A 25,393-nucleotide genomic window follows, 5' to 3' on the forward strand; every position below is an offset into this window, starting at 1 on the left:
GGTCCTATGTATGCACATTTGCATCTCACTGTGCTGTTGTGCAGCTGTCTAGATGGGACACAGCCATTGGAGCCTCTGTTGTCAAGTCAGCCACACATTGACTCCTACCTCCTCCTTGTGGATTTTGCTTGTGAATCACCCTAATTTGATTATAGACTAGCATGGCTCCCTCTCTGTTACTATACTATCAAAACAAAAAAGCAGTCAAGTAGCACTTTAAAGACTAACAAAATAATTTATTAGGTGAGCTTTCGTGGAACAGACCCACTTCTTCAGACCATAGCCATACCAGAACAGACTCAATATTTAAGGCATAGAGAACCAAAAACAGTAATCAAAGTAGACAAATCAGAAAAAAATTATCAAGGTGCGCAAATCAGAGAGCAGAGGGGCAAGGGAGGGGAAGTCAAGAATTAGATTAAGCCAAGTATGCCAAAGAGCCCCTATAATGTCCCAGAAAATTTGCATCCCGGTTCAAACCACGTGTTAATGTGTCGAATTTGAATATGAAAGAGTTCAGCAGCTTCAGTCTTTCTAAAGCAGACTGAAAATTCTTCTTCAGTAAGACACAAACTCTTAAGTCATTAACAGAATGGCCCACTCCATTAAAATGTAGACTAACTGGTTTGTGGATCAGGAATGTTTTGATGTCTGTTTTGTGCCCATTAACTCTTTGTCTGAGAGAGTTTGAAGTCTGTCCAATATACAAAGCATCTGGGCATTGTTGGCACATGATGGCATATATGATGTTAGCTGAGGAACATGAGAATGTGCCCGTGATTCTGTGAATAACCTGGTTAGGTCCAGTAATGGTATCGCCAGAATAGATATGTGGACAAAGCTGCCAGCGGGCTTCGTTGCAAGGAGAAGTCCCAGGACTGGTACTCCTGTGGTATAGACTGTGGCTATTGGTGAGAATCCTCATAAGGTTGGGAGGTTGTCTGTAGGAGAGAACAGGCCTGTTACCTAGGGCCTTCTAGAGTGTGGCATCCTGATTAAGGATAGGTTGTAGGTCTTCAATAATTTGTTGCAGTGGTTTGAGTTGGGGCTGTAGGTGATGACCAGTGGTGTTCTGTTCTTGGCTTTTTTGGGCCTATCTTGGAGTAGCTGGTCTCTGGGTATTCGTCTGGCCCTGTTGATTTTGTTTTTTTTTTTATTTCTCCTGGTGGGTAATTCCAGTTTATGAATGTTTGGTAAAAATCTTGTAGTTTTTGGTCTCTGTCAGTTGGATCAGAGCAAATGCGATTGTACCTAAGGGCTTGACTGTAAACAAGGGATCTAGTTATGTGTGCAGGATGGAAGCTAGAAGGGTGTACGTAAATATAGCGATCAGTGGGTTTCTGGTACCATGTGGTACCAATCAGGCCATCCTTGATTTGTACTGTAGTGCCCAGGAAATGCATCTCTTGGCGTGGAGTAATCAAGGCATAAATTGATGGTGGAGTGCAGATTATTAAAGTCTTTGTGGAATTCTAGCGTCTCTATACCATGGGTCCAAATCATTGATCGATCAATCAGTGATTCAATCAATCAGTCAATCTCTATACCATGGGTCCAAATCAATGATTTGGACCCATGGTATAGAGACTCCACCACGGCACCACTCCAGGGGGCTCCCCAGCCAATCCAACCTGTAGTTGCTAGGGAAAAACTTTCTGACAGCCATGCATGCGTTCGTACACACACATACCTAACTTGAATAGATATGAGCAACACGCATCTCAAAGAATGACAGTTACAATGGTGACTTACTGTTTTTTCAGGTTTTCTTTTTGGGTGGGGAGTGGTGGTTTATTGGACAAAGTTTAGAATATTTTTGATAGGTGTTATCTGCTTCTCTCACTCCCTCTTTTCCTCCCGTTTGCTGCAGTATTTGCTGCTTTCTATGGTTGCTTAGGAAATGTCTTTTTAAACACCCCTTATCCCCCATTTTCCCTGTCTGCCTTGGAATCCAAAAGAGTTTAGGTATCAAAGGGTAATAGGCTATACCTCATAAGTAAGCTCTCAGCCTCACCTAGCAGGCCACTTGGCTCAGCATGCAACTTCCAAAACAGACCTCACTATAATTGTCAATTAAGGTATCGAATGGCAGGCAAGCATGCACACGACAAACTATCTGACACCGAGTCTCCCCTTCTCCTCTTCTAAAAGTCCCTTGCAAACCTCTGTTGTATGCTCCTCCTGTTCTTTTGTCTTTCCTGTTCTTCCACAAATCCATTTGTTTTGCATAAAATTAGATTGTAAATTCTGTGATGGCTGGGAGTGCTGTACTATTTGTTTGCACAGCTCTTACAGCAGTAGTGCTTTAGTGAGCAGTCGCTAATTAAAAAATTAATTTTTCTAGCCAAGCAAAGCTGAGTGTTGTAAGTGGAGGACCCCGATACTACAATTTCATACACACTGTCAAGGCCCCACTGGTTTCAGTGGGACTGCAGGCAGTCTTTGCATGATGATTATGTTGCAGTAATAATGCCTTAAACTGTAAATGTACCTTTTTAAAATTGGGACAGTATTGGATTTTGTATCCTCTTCAGATTGAAAGAGCTGACCTGACAAAACAAAGCATGGAATATTTCAGGCTGGGAGCGATTGTTCTGTAAAGGTATGAGCATTTGGTAATGGCGTGTCAAGTGCTCATGCTAATTCAGAAAAAAACAGTATCGCCTTTGAAAACTGCCTTCTCATTTCCTTATGCATTCCAGACAGATATCATTGATCACAGTTTTGCTGTAGAATGGATGCAGGATTTTGAGATCTTCCAAGATGCCTTGAATCAAGAGACAACATATGTTAGTAACCTGACTCGTTCCATGAGCCTGGTGTTGGATGAGTTTTACAGCTCACTGAAGGTAAGCTTCCTGCCCTTTTCTCTTCCCCCCCGCAAGCATGGATCTCTCTTCACCGGTCTCATCCTTGAATCCCTTACTGAGTCCTGCACCATGGAATATAGAGGAGAGTGATTTATCTGTGTAATTCCTCAGAGCATAAGGAGAAAATACTTTGGATTACTTTATCCTGCTTTAGGGAGGGGAGGGCTACAAAATGGCAGAAGGAGCAATTTAAAATTAAAATGCAAATAAATTACCAGAGAAAGTAGTGGTGTTTCTAAGAAAGCAATGTAATTGTTGGAATGATTGGTGTTATATCAATCTCTCTCATTTGAAATGCCTTGCACTCTAGCAGGGTCAGCTCAGCTCTTCATTCTTTTTAGAGGCATCCGATTCAGTTCTGTATCACTTACCGAAGGAGGTGGTTTAGGGCATGACCTTGGAACATACAGCTCTTGCCCATGTGGTAAATGAGAAAATAATCTTTTCCTATGGTAGCGAGTTTGGAAAGTTAAATCCATTTCTGTAAAGTTCTTAAATAATCCAGTAATGAGTGCCATGAAAAAGCCTGTATATCTGGGAGTGCCAGTTAGCCCATATCTGTTGTTGGGGTTTATGTAATGTCTCTCTTGTATTGTTGTCTTGCTACAGAATTGTGCTCGATTTTAACTTTCATTTAAAACAAAAACAAAACCCAGCAACAACATAGCATTAATTTTTTTTATAAATCACATTTATGCTTTCACCCATGCTTTGGAGGTGTTCCCAGTAAACATCTACTAAGATAGCTTTTTATCCATCTTCACTTCCCTCTTCAAAACTGTCGTTTACTACAATGCCTACAAAAAACTTGACAAGAGTTAGGCTGTTTGTGTGCAAATGTTATTGTCTGTAATGCAGATCCATAGTGTCACCTTGTCGGCATCATCATTATCATCATGATCAATCAGCGACCATTAGTGTCTGATAGGGCTCTCTATTTCCTTCCATCTTTCCCTGTCTAGTGTGGAGTGGCTTAGTTTCTGCAGACTAGCTCTGCACCAATATGCTGTATATCTACCCATTCTCTGTGGGGTCTGCCTCTCCTATTCAAACCGTCCATTATGCTGAATACCAGGGTCTTGATTTTCTTGTTTGTCATTCATTCTGCAGATAGGCCCAAATAGTGAAACTTCTTTTGTATAACTTTCTGCAGTAGGTTCTCTCTTGGCTGTATCTTCCTATATAATTCCTCTTTGGTGACCACCTGCATCCATCCTAATCTCAGGATCTTTCTATAACAACTCCTCTTGAACAACAATATCCTTCTCTTCGAATCTTTTATCACCCATGTCTCACATCTGTACAACGTGCTGCTGAATACAAGCCAGAATAGAGAATAAAGAGTACTTTAAAAAATTAGCAGCACCCTAAGATTCTTAAGAAATTATGTAAAACAATCTTCAAACCTTTATCTGTCACATTCAGGAGCTCTTCAGCTGTGGCCCTGTGTTCCCTGTGTGTCCCCTATGCCTCTTATGCAGAGGTCAGTGAAATTGATTAGGGGGGTGAGGTAGATGAGTAATGAGGAGAGGCTGAAGGAACTGGGGTTATTTAGCCTGCAGAAGAGAAGAACGAACATAAGAACATCAGAACATAAGAATGGCCATACTGGGTCAGACCAAAGGTCCATCCAGCCCAGTAGCCTGTCTGCCAACAGTGGACAGTGCCAGTTGCCCTAGAGAGGGTGGACCAAAGGCAATAATCAAGTGATTTGTCTCCTGCCATCCATCTCCAGCCTCTGACAATCAGAGACCAGGGACACCATTCCTACCCTTGGCTAATAGCCTTTTATGGACCTAACCTCCATGAATTTATCTAGCTCTTTCTTAGATTCTGTTACAGTCCTAGCCTTTGCAGTCTCCCCTGGCAAGGAGTTCCACAGGTTAACTGCGCTGAGTGAAGAAGAACTTTCTTTTATTAGTTTTAAACCTGTTACCCATTAATTTCATTTGGTGTCGTTTAGTTCTTGTATTACGGGCACAAGTAAATAATTTCTTTTTATTCACCCTCTCCACACCTGTCATAGTTTTATATACCTCTATCATGGCCTCCCTCAGTCTCCTCTTTTCTAAACTGAAAAGTCCCGATCATTTTAGCCTCTCCTCATACGGGACCTGTTCCAAGCCCCTAATCATTTCAGTTGCCCTCTTCTGAACCTTTTCCAGTGCCAGGATATCTTTTTTAGGTGAGGAGACAACATCTGTACACAGTATTCCAGATGTGGGCGTACCATAGATTTATAAAGGGAAAGTAAGATACTCCTTGTCTTATTTTCTGTCCCTTTTTTAATAATACCTAACATCCTATTTGCCTTTTTGACTGCCTCTGCACACTGTGTGGATGTTTTCAAGGAACTATCCACAATAACTCCAAGATCTCTTTCTTGATTAGTTATAGCTAAATTAGCCCCCATCATATTGTAAGTATAGTTGGGGTTATATTTTCCAATGTTCATTACCTTACACTTACCCACATTAAATTTCATTTGCCATTTTGTTGCCCAATCACTCAGTTTGATGAGATCTTCTTGAAGTTCTTCAACATCTGCCTTTGTTTTGACTATCTTAAACAGTTCAGTATCGTCTGCAAACTTTGCCACCTCGCTGCTTGCCCCTTTCTCCAGATCATTTATGAATAAATTGAACAGGATTGGTCCTCGGACTGACCCTTGGGGGACGCCACTAGTTACCCCTCTCCTTTTGGAAAATTTACCATTTATGCCTATCCTCTGTTTCCTGTCTTTTAACCAGTTCGCAGTCCATGAAAGGACCTTCCCTCTTATCCCATGACAACTTAATTTGCATAAGAGGCTTTGATGAGGTGCCTGGTCAAAGGCTTTCTGGAAATCTAAGTATACCATATCCACTGGATCTCCCCTGCCTGCATGTTTGTTAACCCCTTCAAAGAACTCTAACAGATTAGTAAGACATGATTTCCCCCTGCAGAAACCATGTTGACTCTTGCTCATCAAATTATGTTCTTCTACATGCCTGACAATTTTATTCTTTACTATTGTTTCAACTAATTTGCCCAAAACTGACGTTAAACTTACTGGTCTGTAATTGCCAGGGTTACCTCTAGAGCTCTTTTTAAATATTGGTGTCACATTAGCTATCTTCCGGTCATTGGGTACTGAAGCTGATCCAAACGACAGGTTGCAAACTAGTGCTAATGGTTCTGCAATTTCCCATTTGAGTTCTTTCAGAACCCTTGGATGAATGCCGTCTGGTCCTGGTGATTTGTTAACATTAAGTTTGTCTGTTTGTTCCAAAACCTCCTCTAATGACACTTCAATCCAGGACAGTTCCTCAATTTCATTTCCCACAAAAAACGGTGCAGGTTTGGGAATGTCCCAATTATCCTCGGCTGTGAAGACTGAAGCAAAGAAATCATTTAGTCTCTCTACAATGGCTTTATCGTCCTTGATTTTTCCTTTTGTATTTGTATCGTCTGTGACCCACTGTTTGTTTGTTTTTTTTAAGCTGGCTTCCTCCTTCTAATGAATTTAAGAAAACATTTTTTAATTACTTTTTGTGCTTCTGGCTAGCTGTTCCTCAATCTTTTTTGGCTTTCCTTATTACAGTTTTATACTTAATTTCATAGAATCATAGAATACTAGCACTGGAAGGGACCTCGAGAGGCCATCGAGTCCAGCCCCCTGCCCCAATGGCAGGACCAAGTACTGTCTAAACCATCCCTGATAGACATCTACCTAAACGGTTCTTAAATATCTGCAGAGGTGGAGATTCTCCCTTGACAAGTTATTCCACTGTTCGACCACCCTGACAGTTAGGAACTTTTCCCTAAAGTCCAACGTAAACCTGCCTTGCTGCAGTTTAAGTCCATTGCCTCTTGTTCTATCCTCAGAGGCCAAAAAGAACAAGTTTTCTCCCTCCTCGTTATGACACCCTTTTAGATACCTGCAAACCGCTATCATGTCTCCCCTCAATCTTCTCCTTTCAAAACTAAACAAGCCCAATTCTTTCAGCCTTTCTTCATAGGTCACATTCCCTAGACCTTTAATCATTCTTGTCGCTCTCTAATTTCTCCACATCTTTCTTGAACTGCAGTGCCCAGAACTGGACACAATACTCCAGCTGAGGAATAACCAGCGCAGAGTAGAGCGGAAGAATGACTTCTCATGTCTTGTTCACAACACACCTGTTAATGCATCCCAGAATCATGTTTGCTTTTTTTGCAACATCACACTGTTGACTCATATATTTAGCTTGTGGTCCACTATAATCCCTAGATCCCTTTCTGCTGTAGTCATTCCTACACAGTCTCTCCCCATTCTGTATGTGTGAAACTGATTGTTCCTTCCCAAGTGGAGCACTTTGCATTTGTCCATATTAAACTTCATCCTGTTTACCTCAGACCATTTCTCCAATTTATCCAGACCATTTTGAATTGTGACCCTATCCTCCAAAGCAGTTGCAACCCTTTCCAGCTTGGTATCATCTGCAAACACAATAAGTGTACTTTCTATGCCAATATCTAAATCATTGATGAAGATATTGAACGGAACTGGTCCTAAAACAGACCCCTGCAGAACCCTACTTGTCATAGTATTCCAGCAGGATTGAGAACCATTCAGTACTCCCTGAGTACGTATCAGAGAGGTAGCCATGTTAGTCTGTAGCTTTGGGAACGACAAGAAGTCTTGTTGCACCTTATAGACTAACAGATATTTTGGAGCATAAGCTTTCGTGGGCAAAGACCTGCTTCATCAGATGCATCTGATGAAGCAGGTCTTTGCCCACGAAAGCTTATGCCCCAAAATATCTGTTAGTCTATAAGGTGCAACAAGACTTCTTGTTGTTCTCTGAGTACTGTTATCCAGCCAGTTATGCACCCACCTTATAGTGCCTCATCTAAGTTGTTTTTGCCTAGTTTTTTTTTTTTATAAGAATATCATGTGAGACCATATCAAATGCTTTACTAAAGTCTAGGTATACCACATCTACCGCTTCTCCCCTATCCACGAGGCTCATTATCCTATCAAAGAAAGGTATCAGATTGGTTTGACGTGATTTGTTCTTTACAAATCCATGCTGCTGTTCCCTATGACCTTACCACCTTCCAAGTACTTGCAGATGATTTCTTTAATTACCTGCTCCATTATATTTCCTGGCACAGAAGTTAAGCTGACTGGTCTGATATTTTCCTGGGTTATTCTTTTTCCCCTTTTTATAGATGGGCACTATATTTTCCCTTTTCCAGTCTTCTGGACACTCTCCTGTTTCCCATGATTTTCCAAAGATGATGGATAAAGGGTCAGATATCTCCTCTATCAGCTCCCTGAGTATTCTAGGATGCATTTCATCAGGCCCTGGTGACTTGCAGACATCTAATTTTTCCAAGTGATTTTAACATGTTGTTTTGTTATTTCAACATCTAACCCTGCCCCTTTCCCACTAACATTCACTGTGTTGGGTATTACTTCATCAGACGACTTAGTGAAGACCGTTTTTCCCCTCAGTTTTGCTTCCCATGGGACCTTACCTACCAGCTGTCTGAGTTTACCAAAATCTGCCCCCCTGCAATCCATTATCTCTATTTTGCTGTTTTCCCTTCTTCCCTTCCTTAGACTTGTGAACTCTGTGATTTCATGATCACTTTCACCCATGCTGCCTTCCACTTTCAAGTTCTCTACCAATTCCTCCCTATTTGTTAAAATCAAATCTAGAACAGCTTCCCCCCGGTAGCTTTTTTCAACCTTTTGGAATAAAAAATTGTCTCCAATGCAGTCCAAGAACTTACTGGATAGTCTGTGCCCTGCTGTGTTAGTTTCCCAACATATATCTGGATAGTTGAAGTCTCCCATCACCACCAAATCCAGGGCCCTGCGTGACTTTGTTAGTTGTTTAGAAAAAGGCTCACCCACCTCTCCAACCTGGGTAGGTGGCCTATAGTAGACTCCTAGCAGGACATCACCCTTGTTTTTTATCCCTCTTAGTCTAATCCAGAGACTCTCAACATGTCCATCTTCTACGTCCATCTCCACCTGAGTCCAAGTGCATACATTTTTAATATATAAGGCAACACCTCCCCCCTTTCTTTTCCCTGTCTGTCCTTCCTAAGCAGGCTGTACCCTACAATACCAACATTCCAATCATGTGTATTATCCCACCAAGTTTCTGTGATGCCAACGATGTCAGAGTTGTATTTATTTATTAGCACTTCCAGTTCTTCCTGCTTATTACTCATACTTCTTGCATTTGTATATAGGCATCTAAGATCTTGATTTGATCTTGCCTCCCTGTTTTGCCCTGACCCTCTTTTTACTCTGACATTGTTACCCATGCTGCCTCCCATTTCTGACCCATCTCCCAGGTTTCCATGTTCTCCACTTACCTGTGGGCTTTGCTCCCCTACCGCCATTGAAGTTTAAAGCTGTCCTCACTAGGTTAGCCAGTCTGTGTCCATATACGGCCTTTCCCCTCCTTGAAAGGTGAACACCATCTCTGCCTATCAGTCCTTCCTGGAATAGCATCCTGTGGTCGAGGAAGGCAAAGTCTTCCTGGCGACACCATCTTCGAAGCCAGGCATTCACCTCTAGAATCCACCTGTCTCTGCCTGGGCCTCTACCACTGACAGACAGGATTGAGGAGAATACCACCTGTGCCCCAAACTCCGTCACCCGTGCCCCCACAGCCCTGAAGTCACTCTTGACCTGCTCAGCATCACACCTTGCAGTATCATTATTGCCAACATGGATGAAAAGCATGGGATAGTCGTCAGAGGGCCGGATAATCCTTGACAACGCCTCCGTAAGGTCTCAGATATGGGCCCCTGGCAGGCAGCATACCTCCCGAGATGAAATGTCAGGGTGACAGATGGGTGCCTACATCCCCCTCAGAAGAGAGTCCCCAGCCACCACTACTCTACGTTTCCTCCTCACAGTGGTGGCAGCAGACTTCCCAGCCTTGCGGGTATGAGGCTTCGCCTTTGCTGTATGGGGCGATTCTTTGTCTCCTGTATCAAGTATACCATAACGATTTCCTAGTACCACTGTGGGAGGGTTCTGACCAGGAGTGGAACACGGCCTACTGCCAGAAGTAACAAGCTGCCAGTGTCCACCCTGATCTATCTATCTCCTCCACCAGTGGTTTATCAGCTGTCCTGTGTACTGGGACAGTTACCTCAGCTGTCTCCACATGAATACTATCCAGGAACTGCTCGTGGAGTCAGATATTTCTCAACCTGGCTACCTCCTCCTGTAGCTCTCCCACCTGCTGCCTGAGAGATTCCACCAGCAGGCACCTTTCACACTGGATGGTCCCCAGCCTGGATATCAGTGAGTGGGAATTTCAAACCACAGTCCCTGCAAAGCCACACCAGGATCTGGGTAAAGGCATCCATGGTCAGGCAGGCAGTTTGGCTAGAGGCACAGGTGGAGGAGACAGTAGTAGTGCTGACACAGGTGGTATGGGTCTTCATAACCATCGTAGGCCTCCCTCTGTCAAACTCCCTCTTAAACTCCCCTGTCTGCAGTTCCCTGTCCGCTTCGCTCCCCTAGTCGCCCTTGCCTCTTGCTTTTAAAGCCTACTGGCCTGGGTCAGGCTCTCCCCCCTGGGAACAAAGGTCAGACATGCAGTCCCAACTGCCACTGAAACCGCAACTTACCTACCTGAAATCAAAATGGGAGTTCAGATTCAACCAGTTAAGCACACTCACTCACCCCAAAAGCCAGCACTCTCACCTGGTAGCTTCTGCAGCGGCAGGATCACTTGCTCTCCCTCAAACTCTTCTGTCCGCCGCTCTCTGTCTGCTTCGCTCCTGAATTTAATAATTGGAGATACGTATCTCCTAGAACTGGAAGGGACCTTGGGAGGTCATCTAGTCCAGTCCCCTGCCCTCTTGGCAGGACCAAGGCCCATCCCTGATATCTATTTGTCCCAATCCCTAAATGGCCTCCTCAAGGATTGAACTCACACTCAAAAAAAAAGCTCCTGGTCTTTGCTTTGACCTAAACTGACCTAAAAAAAAAAAAAATTTTAGGATTATAATAATTTGGGTTGGTGTACAGAGTGGAGAAAAGTACTGGAAAAGGAGATTGTGACATACTAACACCCTCCTCTTGTAAGTGCCCTCTCCAGTTGCATATGTCTACATTTTTAATTCTCTGGTGACTCCCTGATAACGGTTCTCTGATAGTGTTTTAGCCCCACCTGGGGCCTTGCCTTTAAGTAATCGCAGACCTGTTATAGGGCTGTGTCCCCATGTTTTCCACCTTGGAGAAACCATTCTTCTGGGTCGCTCCACCGGCTCAGTTCTCATTTAATCTGAGGAGCCAGGCAGAAGCTTCTTACTATTCCAGTCCCTTCCCCAGCTTAGCTGCTTTTGTGCTGCAGTTCCTTCTGGCAGCTGGCATCCAGTCTATCTCCTCACAGCTCCTAGTAGCAGCTCAGCCCAACTCCTCTTACCAATTCCCCCTGCTCTGTAGATGATAATGTGTGGACAATAATGTTCTAATACCCAGTGCTGATGAAGATTAGTTCCAGGCAATTGAAACCTGGAATAAGGAACTAAAACTGTAACCTCAGAATGTGTAAAGCAAAGACTGAAATCCTATGGGTAACTTGCATGGAACCAAGATAGACAAATAGCAACACTGAGAGCCAGCACTTAAACCAGGTTTCCATGTCAGAATCTTTTGGTCTGGTTAGCGACAAATAGCAAAATCACCAGAGAACTGCAAGCAAAACTGTGAAGTTCAGGACAAATCTTGTGCAGCGGAAGCTTAGTGTTTTTTTGTGATAAATGGGTGTCCTTGCAACCTAAGGGACAAGTACACAAAACCGTGGTAACTCTTCTGTAGGGATCAGAGGTGTGGGTAGCTAAAGAGAGGTACTTAAAAAGACTTGAAGCTGCTGAAGTGAGATGTTTGAGAGTACAGAGGCAGGGAGATTGCTGAACCTAATGTGGAATGATGATCTCAGGAGTGAGATCAAGATACACATTACTGGAGAGAAGCAGGGATAGTGGAGGGTTGTTTGGGCATATACAAAGGAGGATGAAGGGAATTCTGTTAGGTGTATGTTTGCAACTAGTGTTCGTAGGCAGAAAATTATGGCTAGACTATGTGTGGGCTCAGATTGAACATTGGACTGGCAATCCTGTCAGACTGATTCAACAACTTAACCCCAGCTATCTGGGAAAACAGAAAATTGATCAGTAGATTTAGGCTTGTGTACAAATAAAACGTTTCCTTCTAGCCTTAGGAATCTACCCATTTGCCTTGGTGTCACCCTAGGAGCCCATCACATATGTTCAGAATACATATTTTTCGTTTGTGTTGAAAAATGTGATAGCCTGTCTTTTCTTTAATTGGAAAAGGCTTGATTCTCCCCCTCCCCCACTGCCTTCACCCCCACCCCCTCCTTGGCCATCGTCTCCTATATATAAGGAATTAATTATTTTCATGCGTTGTATTGCCATATTTTGTACTGTGATTCAGCTTAACATTATGAATTTAAAGATATTAGCTATATCTACACGTGCATCTACATGCCAAAGCGGCACACATCGAAATAAGGGTGCCAGGAACAGTTGCAGACAGGGTCACAGGGCGGACTAGCACTTCTGGGGCAACAGCTAGCCACTCCCTTAAAGGGCCCCTCCCAGACACACTCAGCCTGCACAGCACGTGGTCTGCAGAGCCATAGGCACGCACACCTCGGCGAAGCAGTTATGGACCCCCAGCAGCAGCAGCAGCCGCCGCCAGAGGTCCACCCAGCCGCCCCTGCAGGAGCAGTGCTCGCCCTGCTCAATGCCATGCAGGAGGCAGCTGATCACCTTTTATTCGTGGAAGAGGAGCTGCCCCCAGGGGAGGAGGAAGCAACCCCAGACCCTGCTGTCCTCCGCCCTGCCCCACACGCTGCCAGCTGTGGAGCTACCCCACGATCACCGACTGGTGGGAGTGGCTGGTGCTTGGCGAGTGGGACGACAACTGCTGGCTCCAGAACTTTCGTATGAGCCGGCAGACATTCCTGGAGCTCTGCCAGTGGCTCACCCCCGCACGGAGGCACCAGAACACCACCATGCGGCGTGCCTTCAGTGTGGAGAAACGGGTCGGCATCGCTGTCTGGAAGCTGGCCACTCCAGACAGCTACCGATCTGTGGGGCAGCAGTTTGTCGTTGGCAAGGCCACCCACGGGGAGGGGGAGGCAGCCCTGGGGGTGGAGGGGAGCCCGGGGGGCGGGGGGAGGGCCAGACACACCCTGCACACTCCCCATTGGTGCTCTCCCATGTCCTTCCCCTGCAGGTCGTCCACGCCATCAACGCGCTGCTCCTCCACAGGCTCGTGCAGCTTGGGGACCCGGATGCCGCCATCACGGGGTTTGCCACCCTGGGCTTCCCAAATTGCTTCGGGGCTCTGGATGGGACCTATATCCCCATCTGAGCTCCGGAGCACAGGGGAGGACGCTTCCTGAACAGGAAGGGCTACCGTTCGGTGGTCCTTCAGGCCTTGGTGGACAGCCAGGGCTGCTTCCTGGACATTTATGTTGACTGGCCTGGCAGCACCCACGACACCCGGGTATTCTGGAATTCGGGTCTGTGCCACCGGCTGGAGGCGGGGACCTACATCCCCCGGGGGAGATCCCTGTGGGGGACACCACCATGCCCCTCTGCGTCGTCGCAGACGCGGCATACCCCCTCCGGCCGTAGCTCATGCACCCTTACATGGGCCTTCTCACAGCCAGCCAGGAGCGCTTCAACACGCGCCTGAACCATGCATGCCAGGTGGTTGAGCACACTTTTGGCCACCTCAAAGTGCGCTGGAGGTGTCTCTTCACCTGCCTTGATGCGGGCCCCACCAACATCCCCCAGATTGTGGGCGCATGCAGCGCAGTCCACAACCTGGTGGAGAGCAAGGGGGAGGCATTCTTTCAGGGCTGGGCTGTGGAGGCTGGCAGGGCTGACATGCAGCCACCCGCAAGCAGCTGGGGGTCTGTTGCCGTCCGGTGGTGGTGCTGGGTCCACCGTCGGCCCTGCGCTGGGGCTGGTCGGTGCTCCGCTGAGGGGCTGGCCTGCAGCGATGGCCCTGGTGGGCTCTCCAGGACCACTGACACCTCGCCGGCACTGTCCGGGACCTCCAATGGTGCAGCTGCAGAACACGGGGGGGAAGAAGAGTGGAGACAGCCATTAGTGTGGCCCCCGAGCCGTGGCCCTTGTCCCCCCACCCCTCTGCTGCTGGTTCCCCATCCCTGGGAGATGCTGCTGCCGCAGCTGCTGCTGCTGGGTGTCCCACCCCCTTCCCCCGGGGGACCCTAGGTTCTGCTCTCCCCATCCCCAGGGATGGGGCATGGCAGTGTCCTGCTGGGGGGGCAGGGGCTGATGCACTCTTCTGAGGGACATGCCACTGCTGTCTTTGGGGCCATGGTTATCTGGGCATGTGGAGGGCCCTGGTCATGTCTGTTGCCCCCGCCTCTCAACCCCGGGGGTGTGCACTGGGGGGGTACATACCTGACAGTCCGCTCCCACGGTCGGGGGACACCCTGCGGGCGGACGTCCTGCTGGAGCTCCAGGACGGTAGTACGATGTGGAGCCCCCTGTCGCTGGAGGAGGATTCCCCCTCCTCCTCCTCATCCGGCATCCCAGGGGTGGGCTCCTGGGGGGGCGGCCCTGGGGTGTGGGGCTTGCCTCCGGGGCGGACTCTGCCTCTGGGGCCTGCTGGGGCTCGTTGGCCGAGGTGTCAAGAGTGGCTGGCGGGGAGAAGGTGTGCCGGGGGCCCAGGATTTCCCTGAGCTCCCTGTAAAAGGGGCAAGTGGTGAGGGCGGCCCCAGATCGGCTGGCCACATCCCGGGCCCGGGCGTAACCCCGCCACAGCGCCTTGACCTTACTCCTGACGTGGTCAGGAGTGCAGGCAGGGTGACCCCAGGCCGCCGGGCCCTCAGCCAGCCGAGCGAATGCATCCGCATTCCGCCTCTTGCTCCCCATTACCTGGAGCACCTCCTCCTCGCTCCAGAGCCCCAGCAGGTCCCGGATCTCAGTCTCCGTCCAGGAGGGGCCCTGCTGCCTCTTCCAGGGCTGGCTGCCAGGCTGGGAGCCCTGGCTCCCCTTGGGGGGCTGGCAGGCAGCCATCGCAGCGGGGGGGGTGTCTTTGGGCTGCAGGGAAGCGTGCAGGCTGGCCGCGTGTTACTGCTGCCGCCTGCACGCGCGGTCAGCTTCCTGCACAGGAAGGCAGGGGGTGGGGAGCTTTAAGGGGCCACTGCACACGGCGACCATAGAGCTCAGGGGCTGGAGAGAGCGTCTCTCAACCCCTCAGCTGATGGCCGCCATGGCGGACCCCGCTATTTCGATGTTGCGGGACACGGATCAGCTTCAACGTCGAAGTAGGACGCTATTCCCATCTCCTGATGGGGATAGTGACTTCGACATTTCGCCGCCTTACGTCGATGTCAACTTCGAAATAGCACTCGCCACCTGTGGATGTGGTGGGCGCTATTTCGAAGTTGGAGCGGCTACTTCGAAGTAGCCGGCACGTGTAGACGTGGCTATTGTGTTGTCAGTGTCATATTGTCTTTAATATTTATGGTGTGAAAATGCTTAAGATTCCCCTGGGAACTGGGGCACTGGGCCCCTATTGTGTTAGGCATTGTACATGTGTATAGAAGGGACCCAGCCTTTGTGCCCCACATAACTTAAGGACAAGACAAAAGAAGTGGGTGTAACAGAGTGAATGAACAAGAGATGATAAATTTGGCAATGACAGGAACATAGGATTTATACACAGCTTGATGGTTCCGGGTCATTTGAAGGAATGTAGTTCTAAAATATGTAATTAAATTGATATCAGCAGTCCCCTGGGTAATTTCCCCACCCATTTATCTTTGATTGCTGTCTCCAGAATTATCTCCCTTAAAAGTTTGTTTATAACCCCTTGTATGAATTGTCTCATTTCATTTCTAAAGCGTACATTTCTTTTGCAGGTTGTTGGTGTTTCTGCTGTGTTGGGTACAGGACTGGATGAATTTTTTGTGCAAGTCTCTGAAGCTGTCGATGAATATGAGAGGTGAAGTAGTAATTTTCTGTGTGAGGGGAAAGTGTCTTTTGCCTAAAGGAGGGGTCAGTAACCTTTCCGAGGTGGATTGCCAAAATTTGACCTTTTGACCTCTGCACAATCTGAATGCCGGTGATAATTTTTAAAGACACTAATAGTCCTCCTTACAACATATTGATTAATAAATAAATAGAGATGCAGTACAGTGGGTACAGGCACAAAAGTACACTAGGATAGTGAGTGTTGCCAGGAATTAGCCCTTCTAATCAGGCCCCCAAATTGCAAATCTGCGTGACACTTGGCCCTATGCCTAACCGTAGCTGGTACGTGCCACTCCATATTGGAACCCATATGGAATATCATCAGATAACTACAACTCACACTCAATAGGACACCCCACTCCTCCTGCAAAACATACCTTTCAAGACCTTGGGGTCCCACACATGTCATAATGTGATATACCTCATTTGAGGCATTTTAAATGCCCCAATAACAACCATATGTTTGAAAGTGCATAATCCCTCTTCCCTTAAATGAACGTTTCCAGGAAGATCATAAGACAAAAACACCCTGTCACTTGTGGATGGACACTTTTTTTCACAAAACATTCAGTTTATATCTGACTTATCAGTCTTAGGTTAGATACAGATTGATTGCTTTGTGAAGCGTGTTCACCGAAAGGAAACCTACACAAGACTTTCAAAAGCTGAGTCTGGGAACTTCAGTTCATGAGTTTGCTAAACACTAAAATCATGATCTTAATAAAGACATCATATTTATGGCTTACTACAACAGTCTGGAGCTTGCTAACTCCCTTGAGCCACTTCACCTGTAATGGTCACTTAGAACAGTGGTTTTTTTAAACTGTTCTGCAAACATGCAGGTGTGCTATGAGCATTTGGAAAAATACACCGATGGTGTATATTTTCTGTTATTAAAACCAGATACAATGTTACTTCTTCATTGCTATGACACCTGATTAAATTACTTCATTTTGTTTTTGCTGTATATATTGCTTTTTTGGTTCTTTTTTTTTAAGAACTTTTTCATAAGTGTTCCCCATAAAATATTATTTGGTGTTCTATGGTCTCAAAAAGTTTAAGAAATGCTGCTTTTAGAGCTAGGCCATGCAGGACTCACAAAATAAGTACAGCTAAACTGTTGTAGCGCTCTAGTGAAGATGCTGTATACTGAAGGGAAAGCACTCTCCTATTGATGCAATTACTCCATCTCCAAAAAAATCTAACAGTGTGTGTGCATCACTTAGGTCATTGTAACTGGTGTCACTCCAGGTGTGACAGCTTTTTTCACATTCCTGAGTGATGTAAGTTATGTTACCATAAACAGAAGAGTCTATTTACCCTTAGAATATGCACTAACTAGCTATGCTAAATGAGCTGTTTGACCTTATGAGTACCTTTCCCTGCCCCGAGAAAGAGTTCTTTTGCTGAAAGGCTTGTTTTTCTCACCAACAGAACTTGGTTCAATAAAATATATTATCTCCATCTCCTTGTCTCTGTGGTATCCTGGAACTGATAGGACTATACCAACACTGTGTTCAATGTTATTTCCACTAATTCTGTTTATCTCACCATAGCAGCCTTACCTCTGTCATTTCTAGGTTAACTCTCTGCCAGCTTTCCTGTGTGAGAAACAGCTGCAGTTTTTGTATTTGCCCTTAGCTTCTAATCTTCTGTCTTAAGTCTATATGTTGGTCAGTGGTCCTGTATATGATTTCTTGAATAAGGCACCATTTGTTCACTCAGTTTCTGGACTTATTGTGGGTAATTGAAAATTCAGGATGTGTTCTACTTGCAGCTATAATGTTAATTATTGGAGTAATTGAAGTGTGCTCAGAGGCTTAGGTAATGGGCAGATGTTTATGAATAAATGTTCAAAATGTTTCTCTTTGCAGGGAATATCGTCCAGAATATGAGCGTCTGAGAAAATCGTTGGTAAAGATTTACAAATATTTCACACATGGGCAGTGTATTGTGGGGTCAGAGTGCCAACTATTTTGCTCAACTTTCCTGCAAAATTCTGGCTTCTCAAAGTATATTTTGGTTACTAATCTTAAAAGACTTATCAAATCTGTATTTAAATTTCTACTATGCTGCAGAGGCCCTTTTATTTAATCTAGTCATACTTACAGTGACAAGCCCTTTCCTGAGACCCATCCTCAGTTTCTCCTTGGCTAGATTTAGTATCTTACATCTTTATTTCATACAGCCGTCTTTTCTACAAACCACACACCATTCAAGTGTTTTAGTTCTAGTAATTGAATGCGACAAGACTTGAACAGAGTGCCTGAGAGCCTCAAGGAAGTCATATGTGGTATAGGCTGCATATGGTGGTGAATAGGTTAAAAAACAAGGAGAGAATAATTAAACTATGCAGGCTGTAGAGAAATTTTATTGGAGTCCTGGGCATGGTTATAGTCACTTAGCTTCAAGCAGTATTCACTCAAGAATTCTGAAGGAACACAGATGTGAAATTGCAGAACTACTAACTGTAGTCTGTACGCAGTGAATGGTTTAAATGGGGTTCCATAGGTGATCCTGGGAATTACAGTCCGGTAAGTCTAACTTCAGTATCAGCCAAACAGCCAGAAACTGCAGTAAAGAGCAGAACTGTCAGAGACAGATTAACATAATTTGTTCGGGAAGAGTTGACACGGTTTTTATAAAGGAAAATCACACCTCACCAACCTACTAGAATTCTTTAAGTGAGCCAACAAGCGTGTGGACAAAGGAGGGATCCAGTGGATATAGTGTACTTTGATTTTTCAGAAAGCCTTTTGACAGGGTCCCTCACCAAAGGCTCTTAAGTAAAGTAAGCTGTCATGGGATAAGATGGAAGGCCCTCTTATGGATTGGTAACTCATTAAAAGATGTGGCTCCCAATTGATAGACAAAAGCAAAAACCTCACCTACCTGACTCATGCAACTCAGTTTGCCAGGGTTCCCCTTGCACTTCAGCCCCCTGTCATCCCAGACACCAAGGTTCAGGGTTCACCTTCCCTGCCCCCTGGGCCACATTAAGTCTGGAGCAAGTAGATTTTGGCAGGGTCCCCCAAGTAAAGAGGTTAAATGTGTGGGAGGGGGCTGCCAGGAATGGGTTTGGGGTGAGTTACAGGGTCCGGACAGCTGGTAGGGTTGCAAGGGTGGGGGGGGGTGGGACCTGGGACAGAGGTGCAGGGCTGGTGTGGGGAGTCTGGGTGGGAGGGCAGGTGCAGGAGCATGGTGAGGATGGAAGGTCTGGTCCAGAGGAGGCAGTGGAGTGGAGAACATACCAAGAGCGGCTTCTTTGGGAGAGACAGGTGGCTTTGTGCTACTATGTGCAGGCAGACACCTCCACCTGCCACTCCCATTGGCCAGGATTCCAAGCCAATGGGAGTGATGGGATGGAGTCTGCAAGCAGTGCAGGCCCTGCTGTTCCTGTCAAAGCTCTGCTTTCTCCCCACACCAGGCAGAACACAGGGGCTGGAGGTCAACTGCAGCCTGTCTTGATCCTCAGAATGCTCAAGTGCTCCTTAGTGTAGGTCCCGCTCTTTTTGCAGGTCTTGCTCAATACAATGGTCTCCTCAGTGGTCTCACTCAGTACACTGGTCGCATTTGGCATGTCGGTCCCAATCACAGCATGTCTCATTCAGTGCATTGGTCCCAATCCTGGCACCCCTGTTCTGGAGCACACCCGTCCCTATCTTGGTGCTGGTCCCGCAACGCATCAGTCTTGCTGCCGGCACAGTCACTCTCAGCATGCCATTCTCGCTCTTTGTTCCCAGCATCAGCCCTGTTCTCAGCATCAGTCTCACTCTCCTTACTGGTCTCGTTTCCCTTATTGATGCTGTTCTTCTTGCTGGTCTCCTTGGCATTCACGATCCCAGCTTAGTACAGCTTACCACTGCCTACCTTCCATGTCTCCTGCTGGATTGTCACTGCCATGGCCTGTTGTTTGGCCTTGACTCTTTCTTTCCAAGAGGCTTTGGTCCTCTCCAATGGGTCAATCCTAGTGGACTTCTGCCTGCCTGCCCAGGGACATGGAAGTTCCTCAGTGTTCTCCCTCTACTGGCAGTTTTAGATGCCTTGGGTGTGCCATCAGGTGCAAGACACTATGCTCCTCCCCTTCCCCCCCATCCTCAGCCTCTACCACCCCTCTGGCACCTGAAGTTACGATTAGTCGCCTGCTGCTGGATCCCCAGCCTATCACTCCCTCCACAGAAACTCCTTACACCTGCCACTTAAGCAAGCTGGTAATGCTCCAGAGGCGGCATCCCAGTTGACTTTCTCCAGCTCCTCTGGATGAAGCGGTGGTGGGCAGCTTCATATTGGGTCCTCCTGCACTGACCTCCAAGCTCTTCAAGATCTCCTCTGCCAGGCTGAATTTCCCCGTGGAAGAGGTTGCTGAGTTGGCCATCCTTGCTTCAGAGGGCCCTTTGCGTATGGCCCTCACTGTCAAGAAAACTATTTCATGCTCTGCCACCACCATCTGGCAAATTCCTACCTCCATTCCACCCACTGATCATGGCATGAAAAGTAAATATTTTGTGCCTGTCAAGATGTATGAGTTACCCTGTACTCAAACTCCCCCTTGCTTCCTGGGAATGGAGGCAGTTAATGAGAACTGGTAACAGGTCCAACAGACTACCCCGCAAATCTATGATTGATAAGTGCCTGGATTTGTTTAATAGAAATATTTACTCTACTGGGGACTGGGGGAGCCACACCTGTTGCTCAAGGTGGCTAACCAGGTGGTCATTTTGAGCCAATATAATGACCACTTCTGGACTTCCCTCCTCAAATGTAAGGACTTGCTGGAGGAGTTCTGCACCATTCTCCAGGAAGGAAAGTTAGTGTCCTGCCCCTGCCTCCAAGTTTCCCTGGACTCAGGGGATGCTGCTGCCAGAGCCCTTGCTTCATGCATGACCATGTTCCATGTTGCCTGTTTACAGTCCCTGGTCTCCCACTGGAGATACAGCGAATGATCCAGGATCTTCACTTTGAGGTAGTCGGGCTGTTCACAGAGTGGTCCACTCCCTGCTCCGCAGTTTAAAGGACTCTCATAATATGAAGAAGTCCCTGGGTATGCATGTACTGCAATCACCATCATGTCCTTTCCGGTCTTGAGGTTACCCGACTTTAATCTGTTTGTGGAGCAGGCCAGATCCTACGTCAATAGTCTGAAGGACTCCTTCACCATGATGTCCTTGGACATACACATACCAGCTGTGCAAAAGGAAGCCCTTTAAGCTGTGGTCCAAGTCAAGGCCCTTCCATCCTCATAGGTGCCCTGACTTTTATCACCCGTGCTCCTGCTACTTCTGCCTCAAGCCCTCTCATCCACAGTATGGGGCCAGCCAGGACTAGTTTAAACCCCCGCTTCCAGGGCTAAGCGCTCATATTCATGGTGAGCTTGAGACCAAAGTATCTGTGCCACTGAATCCTTTCCTTATGTTCCTTATCAGGATCTCCTCATTCCTTCTGGCCTAGTTAGCCGTTGCATTGGACTGATGGGTCCTCCCATAGTTGCCCTAGATTGTCACTCCCTTCTGTTCTCCTCTGCCTTCTCTCCACCCCAGCCTGTCCCTCTTCAGGGGCCCTTCTCATGAGCAACATCTCCATAAGGTTTGGTTGCTCCTGGATTGGAGGGCAGTGGAAGAGGTTCCCTCTCAACAGAGGGGGCAGGGGTTATACTCCCATTATTTCCTGGTTCCTAAGGTGAAAGGGGACCTTTAGCATATCCTGGGCCTCATGGAGCTCAACAAGCTCTCCACAGCCTCCATTGTGTTCACCAAATGCATGGTGGTGATGATGGCCTTCCTTCGATGCAATGGCATTCAAGCATACCCCTACCTGGACGATTTGGTTCATAAAGAGCCACTTGTTCCGTCAGATGGAGGTCCAAGTGACCTTCGCCAGAGAAAATCTGGACAAGCTGTGGCTCATGCTCAATATGGCAAAATCTTTGCTGATCCCAACTCCATTCATAGAGTTCATTGGGGTGATTCTTGACACCAAAAAGGCCAGGGAGTTCCTTCCTGATCATCACTTTCGAGCTGTTTCCCAGCTTCTATGCTCCATGAGTTCCAGTCACCACAGACAAGGCATGCCTCTGCCTGCTGGGACATATGGCAGCATGCACGTACATGATCCCATTTCCCATGCTGCACTGTCGCACTCTCCAGGTGTGGCTGGCATCTGTGTATTGCCCTGGCCAGGACAGTATGGATATGGGCATGACAGTCCTATGACATGTCTCCAGTGCTCTTTGCTGGTGGCTAGATCCCCAGAACATGCTGGTCAGAGTCCCTTTTCTTGCCTCCCCACCTACTATGTCTCTAATAACAGCTATCTCTCATTTGTGCTGCAGTTCTCATCAGAGGCAATTCGCTATTCAGGCAATGTTATCTGGCATCAAGGTGCACAAGCTTTTGGCCATTTGCCTCACTTTTCTTGCCTTCCTATCTCATCTCTGTGGCTGCTTTGTCACAGTCTTGACAAGTAATACAATGGTCATGTTCTATATCAGCCATCAGGTGGTACACATTCCTCGCCAGTCTTCTCAGAAGCTGTGGAAGCTCTGCAGAGCCTGCTCTCACCACATGGAGGTGTGTCACTTCCCCGGGCTCCAGAACCAGTCGACGGACTGCCTCAGTCACCGCTTTCTCATTCACAAGAGATGACTTCATGTGAACATCCTCTGCTCTTTTCCAAAAGTGGGGCTTTCCATGGCTGTACCTCTTTGTGTCCCAGAGCAACCACAGGTGTCTTTAATTTTGCTGCTTCTGGAGCTTCAGTCCTGGCTCCTTAGTGGATGCATTTCTGATACTGTGGAACTTGAGGGTGCTCTACATCTTCTACCCATTCTTTCTTGTGCTCAAGGTACTTCTCAGGATTCTCAGGGATAGGGTGAATGTTATCCTGATAGCCCCAGCTTGGGCTCATCAGCACTGGTACCCCACAGTGATGGAGCTCTTGGTGCTTTCTCCTATTCTGCTTCACTGCTTCCAGACCTCATCACTCAGGACCATGGTCATCTCCACCACCAGTCCTTTTTTTCCTTCACCTCATGGCCTAGTGGCTTAACTGTTCAAACCTTGCTGAATGGTCATGTTCAGAGCAAGTGTGGCCTATCCTAGAGGTAAATGCTTGGTTGCATAGATGGTGTCACCAGGAAGGCTTTGGTTTCTTTGACCACGGGATCCTTTTCCGGGAAGGACTGCTAGGCAGCGATGGCGTTCACCTTTCGAGGAGGGGGAAGACCATATTCGGACACAGGCTGGCTAACCTAGTGAGGAGGGCTTTAGACTAGGTTCGACGGGGGCAGGGGAGCAAAGCCTGCAGGTAAGTGGAGAGCATGGATATCTGGGAGATGAACTTGAAATGGGAGGGAGTATGGACTACACTGGGAGAGTAAAAAGGCGGCCAGGGCAAAACTGGGAGGCAAGACCAAATCAATGTCTGAGATGCCTATATACAAATGCAAGAAGTATGGGAAATAAACAAGAAGAATTGGAAGTATTAATAAATGAATACAACTATGATATCGTTGGCATCACAGAAACTGGGTGGGATAATACTCATGATTGGAATGTTGGTATTGAAGGGTACAGCCTGCTTAGGAAGGACAGACAGGGAAAGAAGGGAGGAGGTGTTGCCTTGTATATTAAAAATGTACACACTTGGACAGAGATGGAGATGGACGTAGGAGATGGACGGGTTGAAAGTCTCTGGGTTAGACTCAGAGGAGTAAAAAACAAGGATGAGGTCCTACTAGGCGTCTACTACAGGCCCCCTAGCCAGGTGGAAGAGGTGGATGAGGCTTTCTTTAAACAGCTAACAAAATCATCCAAGGCCCAGAATTTGGTGGTGTTGGGGGACTTCAACTATCCAGGTATATGTTGGGAAACTAATACAGCAGGGGACGGACTGTCCAATAAATTCTTGGATTGCATTGCAGACAACTTTTTATTCCAAAAGGTTGAAAAAGCTACCGGGGGGAAGCTGTTCTAGATTTAATTTTAACAAACAGGGAGGAAATTATTGAGAATTTGAAAGTGGAAGGATGCTTGGGTGAAAGTGATCATGAAATCATAGAGTTCACAATTCTAAGGAAGGGTAGAAGGGAAAACAGTACAATAGAGATAATGGATTTCAGGAAGGCAGATTTTGGTAAACTCAGACAGCTGGTAGGTAAGGTCCCATGGGAAGCTAAACTGAGGGGAAAAACGGCTGCGGAGAGTTGGCAGTTTTTCAAAGGGACATTATTAAGGGCCCAAAAGCAAGCTATCCTGCTGCGTCAGAAAGATAGAAAACATGGCAAAAGACTGCCTTGGCTTAACCAGGAGATCTTGCATGATCTCAAAATAAAAAAGGAATCATGTAAGAAATGGAAACTAGGACAAATTACAAAGGACGAATATAGGCAAATAACACGAGCATGCAGGAGCAAGATTAGAAAGGCTAAGGCACAAAATGAGCTCAAGCTAGCTACAAGCATAAAGGGAAACAAGAAGGCTTTTTACAAATACATTGGTAACAAGAGGAAGACCAAGGAGAGGGTAGGGCCATTGGTCAGTGAGGAGGGAGAAACAGTAACAGGGAATTTGGAAATGGCAGAGATGTTTAATGATTTCTTTGTTTCGGCCTTCACTGAGAAATCTGAAGGAATGCCTGACATAGAGAATGCTAGTGAAAAAGGGGTAGGTTTAGAAGTTGAAATAAGAAAAGAACAAATTAAAATTTACTTAGAAAAATTAGATGTCTGCAAATCACCAGGGGCTGATGAAATGCATCCTAGAATTCTCAAGGAGCTGATAGAAGTATCTGAGCCTTTAGCAATCATTTCTGGAAAATCGTGGGAGATGGGAGAGATTCTGGAAGACTGGAAAAGGGCAAATATAGTACCAATTTATAAAAAGGGGAACAAGAGTAACCTGGGAAACTACAGGCCAGTCAGCTTAACTTCTGTGCCAGGAAAAATAATGGAGCAGATAATTAAAGAAATAATGTGCAAGCATTTGGAAGGTGGTAAGGTGATAGGGAACAGCCAGCCTGGTTTTGTTAAAAACAGATCATGTCAAACCAATCTAATAGCTTTCTTTGATAGAATAACGAGCCTTGTGGATAAGGGAGAAGCGGTGGATGTGGTATACCTAGACTTCAGTAAAGCATTTGACACGGTCTCACATAATATACTTATCAATAAACTACGCAAATACAACTTAGATGGGGCTACTATAAGGTGGGTGAACAACTGGCTGGATAACCGTACCCAGAGAGTGGTTCTTAATGGTTTTCAATCCTGCTGGAAAAGTATAACTAGTGGGGTTCCTCAGGGGTCTGTTTTAGGCCCGGTTCTGTTCAATATCTTCATTAACGATTTAGATATTGACATAGAAAGTACACTTATGAAGTTTGCAGATGATACCAAGCTGGGAGGGGTTGCAACTTCTTTGGAGGATAGGGTCATAATCCAAAAGGATCTGGAGAAATGGTCTGAGGTAAACAGGATG

General features: G+C 46.5%; 1 protein-coding gene across 1 annotated transcript in view; it reads left to right on the plus strand.

Annotated features, from left to right (window-relative positions):
- The window catches only part of GPN1 (GPN-loop GTPase 1), a 116,498-nt gene that overhangs the window by 28,017 nt on the left and 63,088 nt on the right, over window positions 1-25,393 (plus strand). The window contains exons 9-11 of the mRNA XM_074989100.1: window positions 2,703-2,849; window positions 15,809-15,891; window positions 17,795-17,834. Coding sequence (XP_074845201.1) covers window positions 2,703-2,849; window positions 15,809-15,891; window positions 17,795-17,834 — 270 coding nt within the window. The remainder of the gene's footprint in view (window positions 1-2,702; window positions 2,850-15,808; window positions 15,892-17,794; window positions 17,835-25,393) is intronic.

Source organism: Carettochelys insculpta, chromosome 3 (genome assembly GCF_033958435.1).
Source record: "Carettochelys insculpta isolate YL-2023 chromosome 3, ASM3395843v1, whole genome shotgun sequence".
Lineage (NCBI taxonomy): Eukaryota > Metazoa > Chordata > Testudines > Carettochelyidae > Carettochelys > Carettochelys insculpta.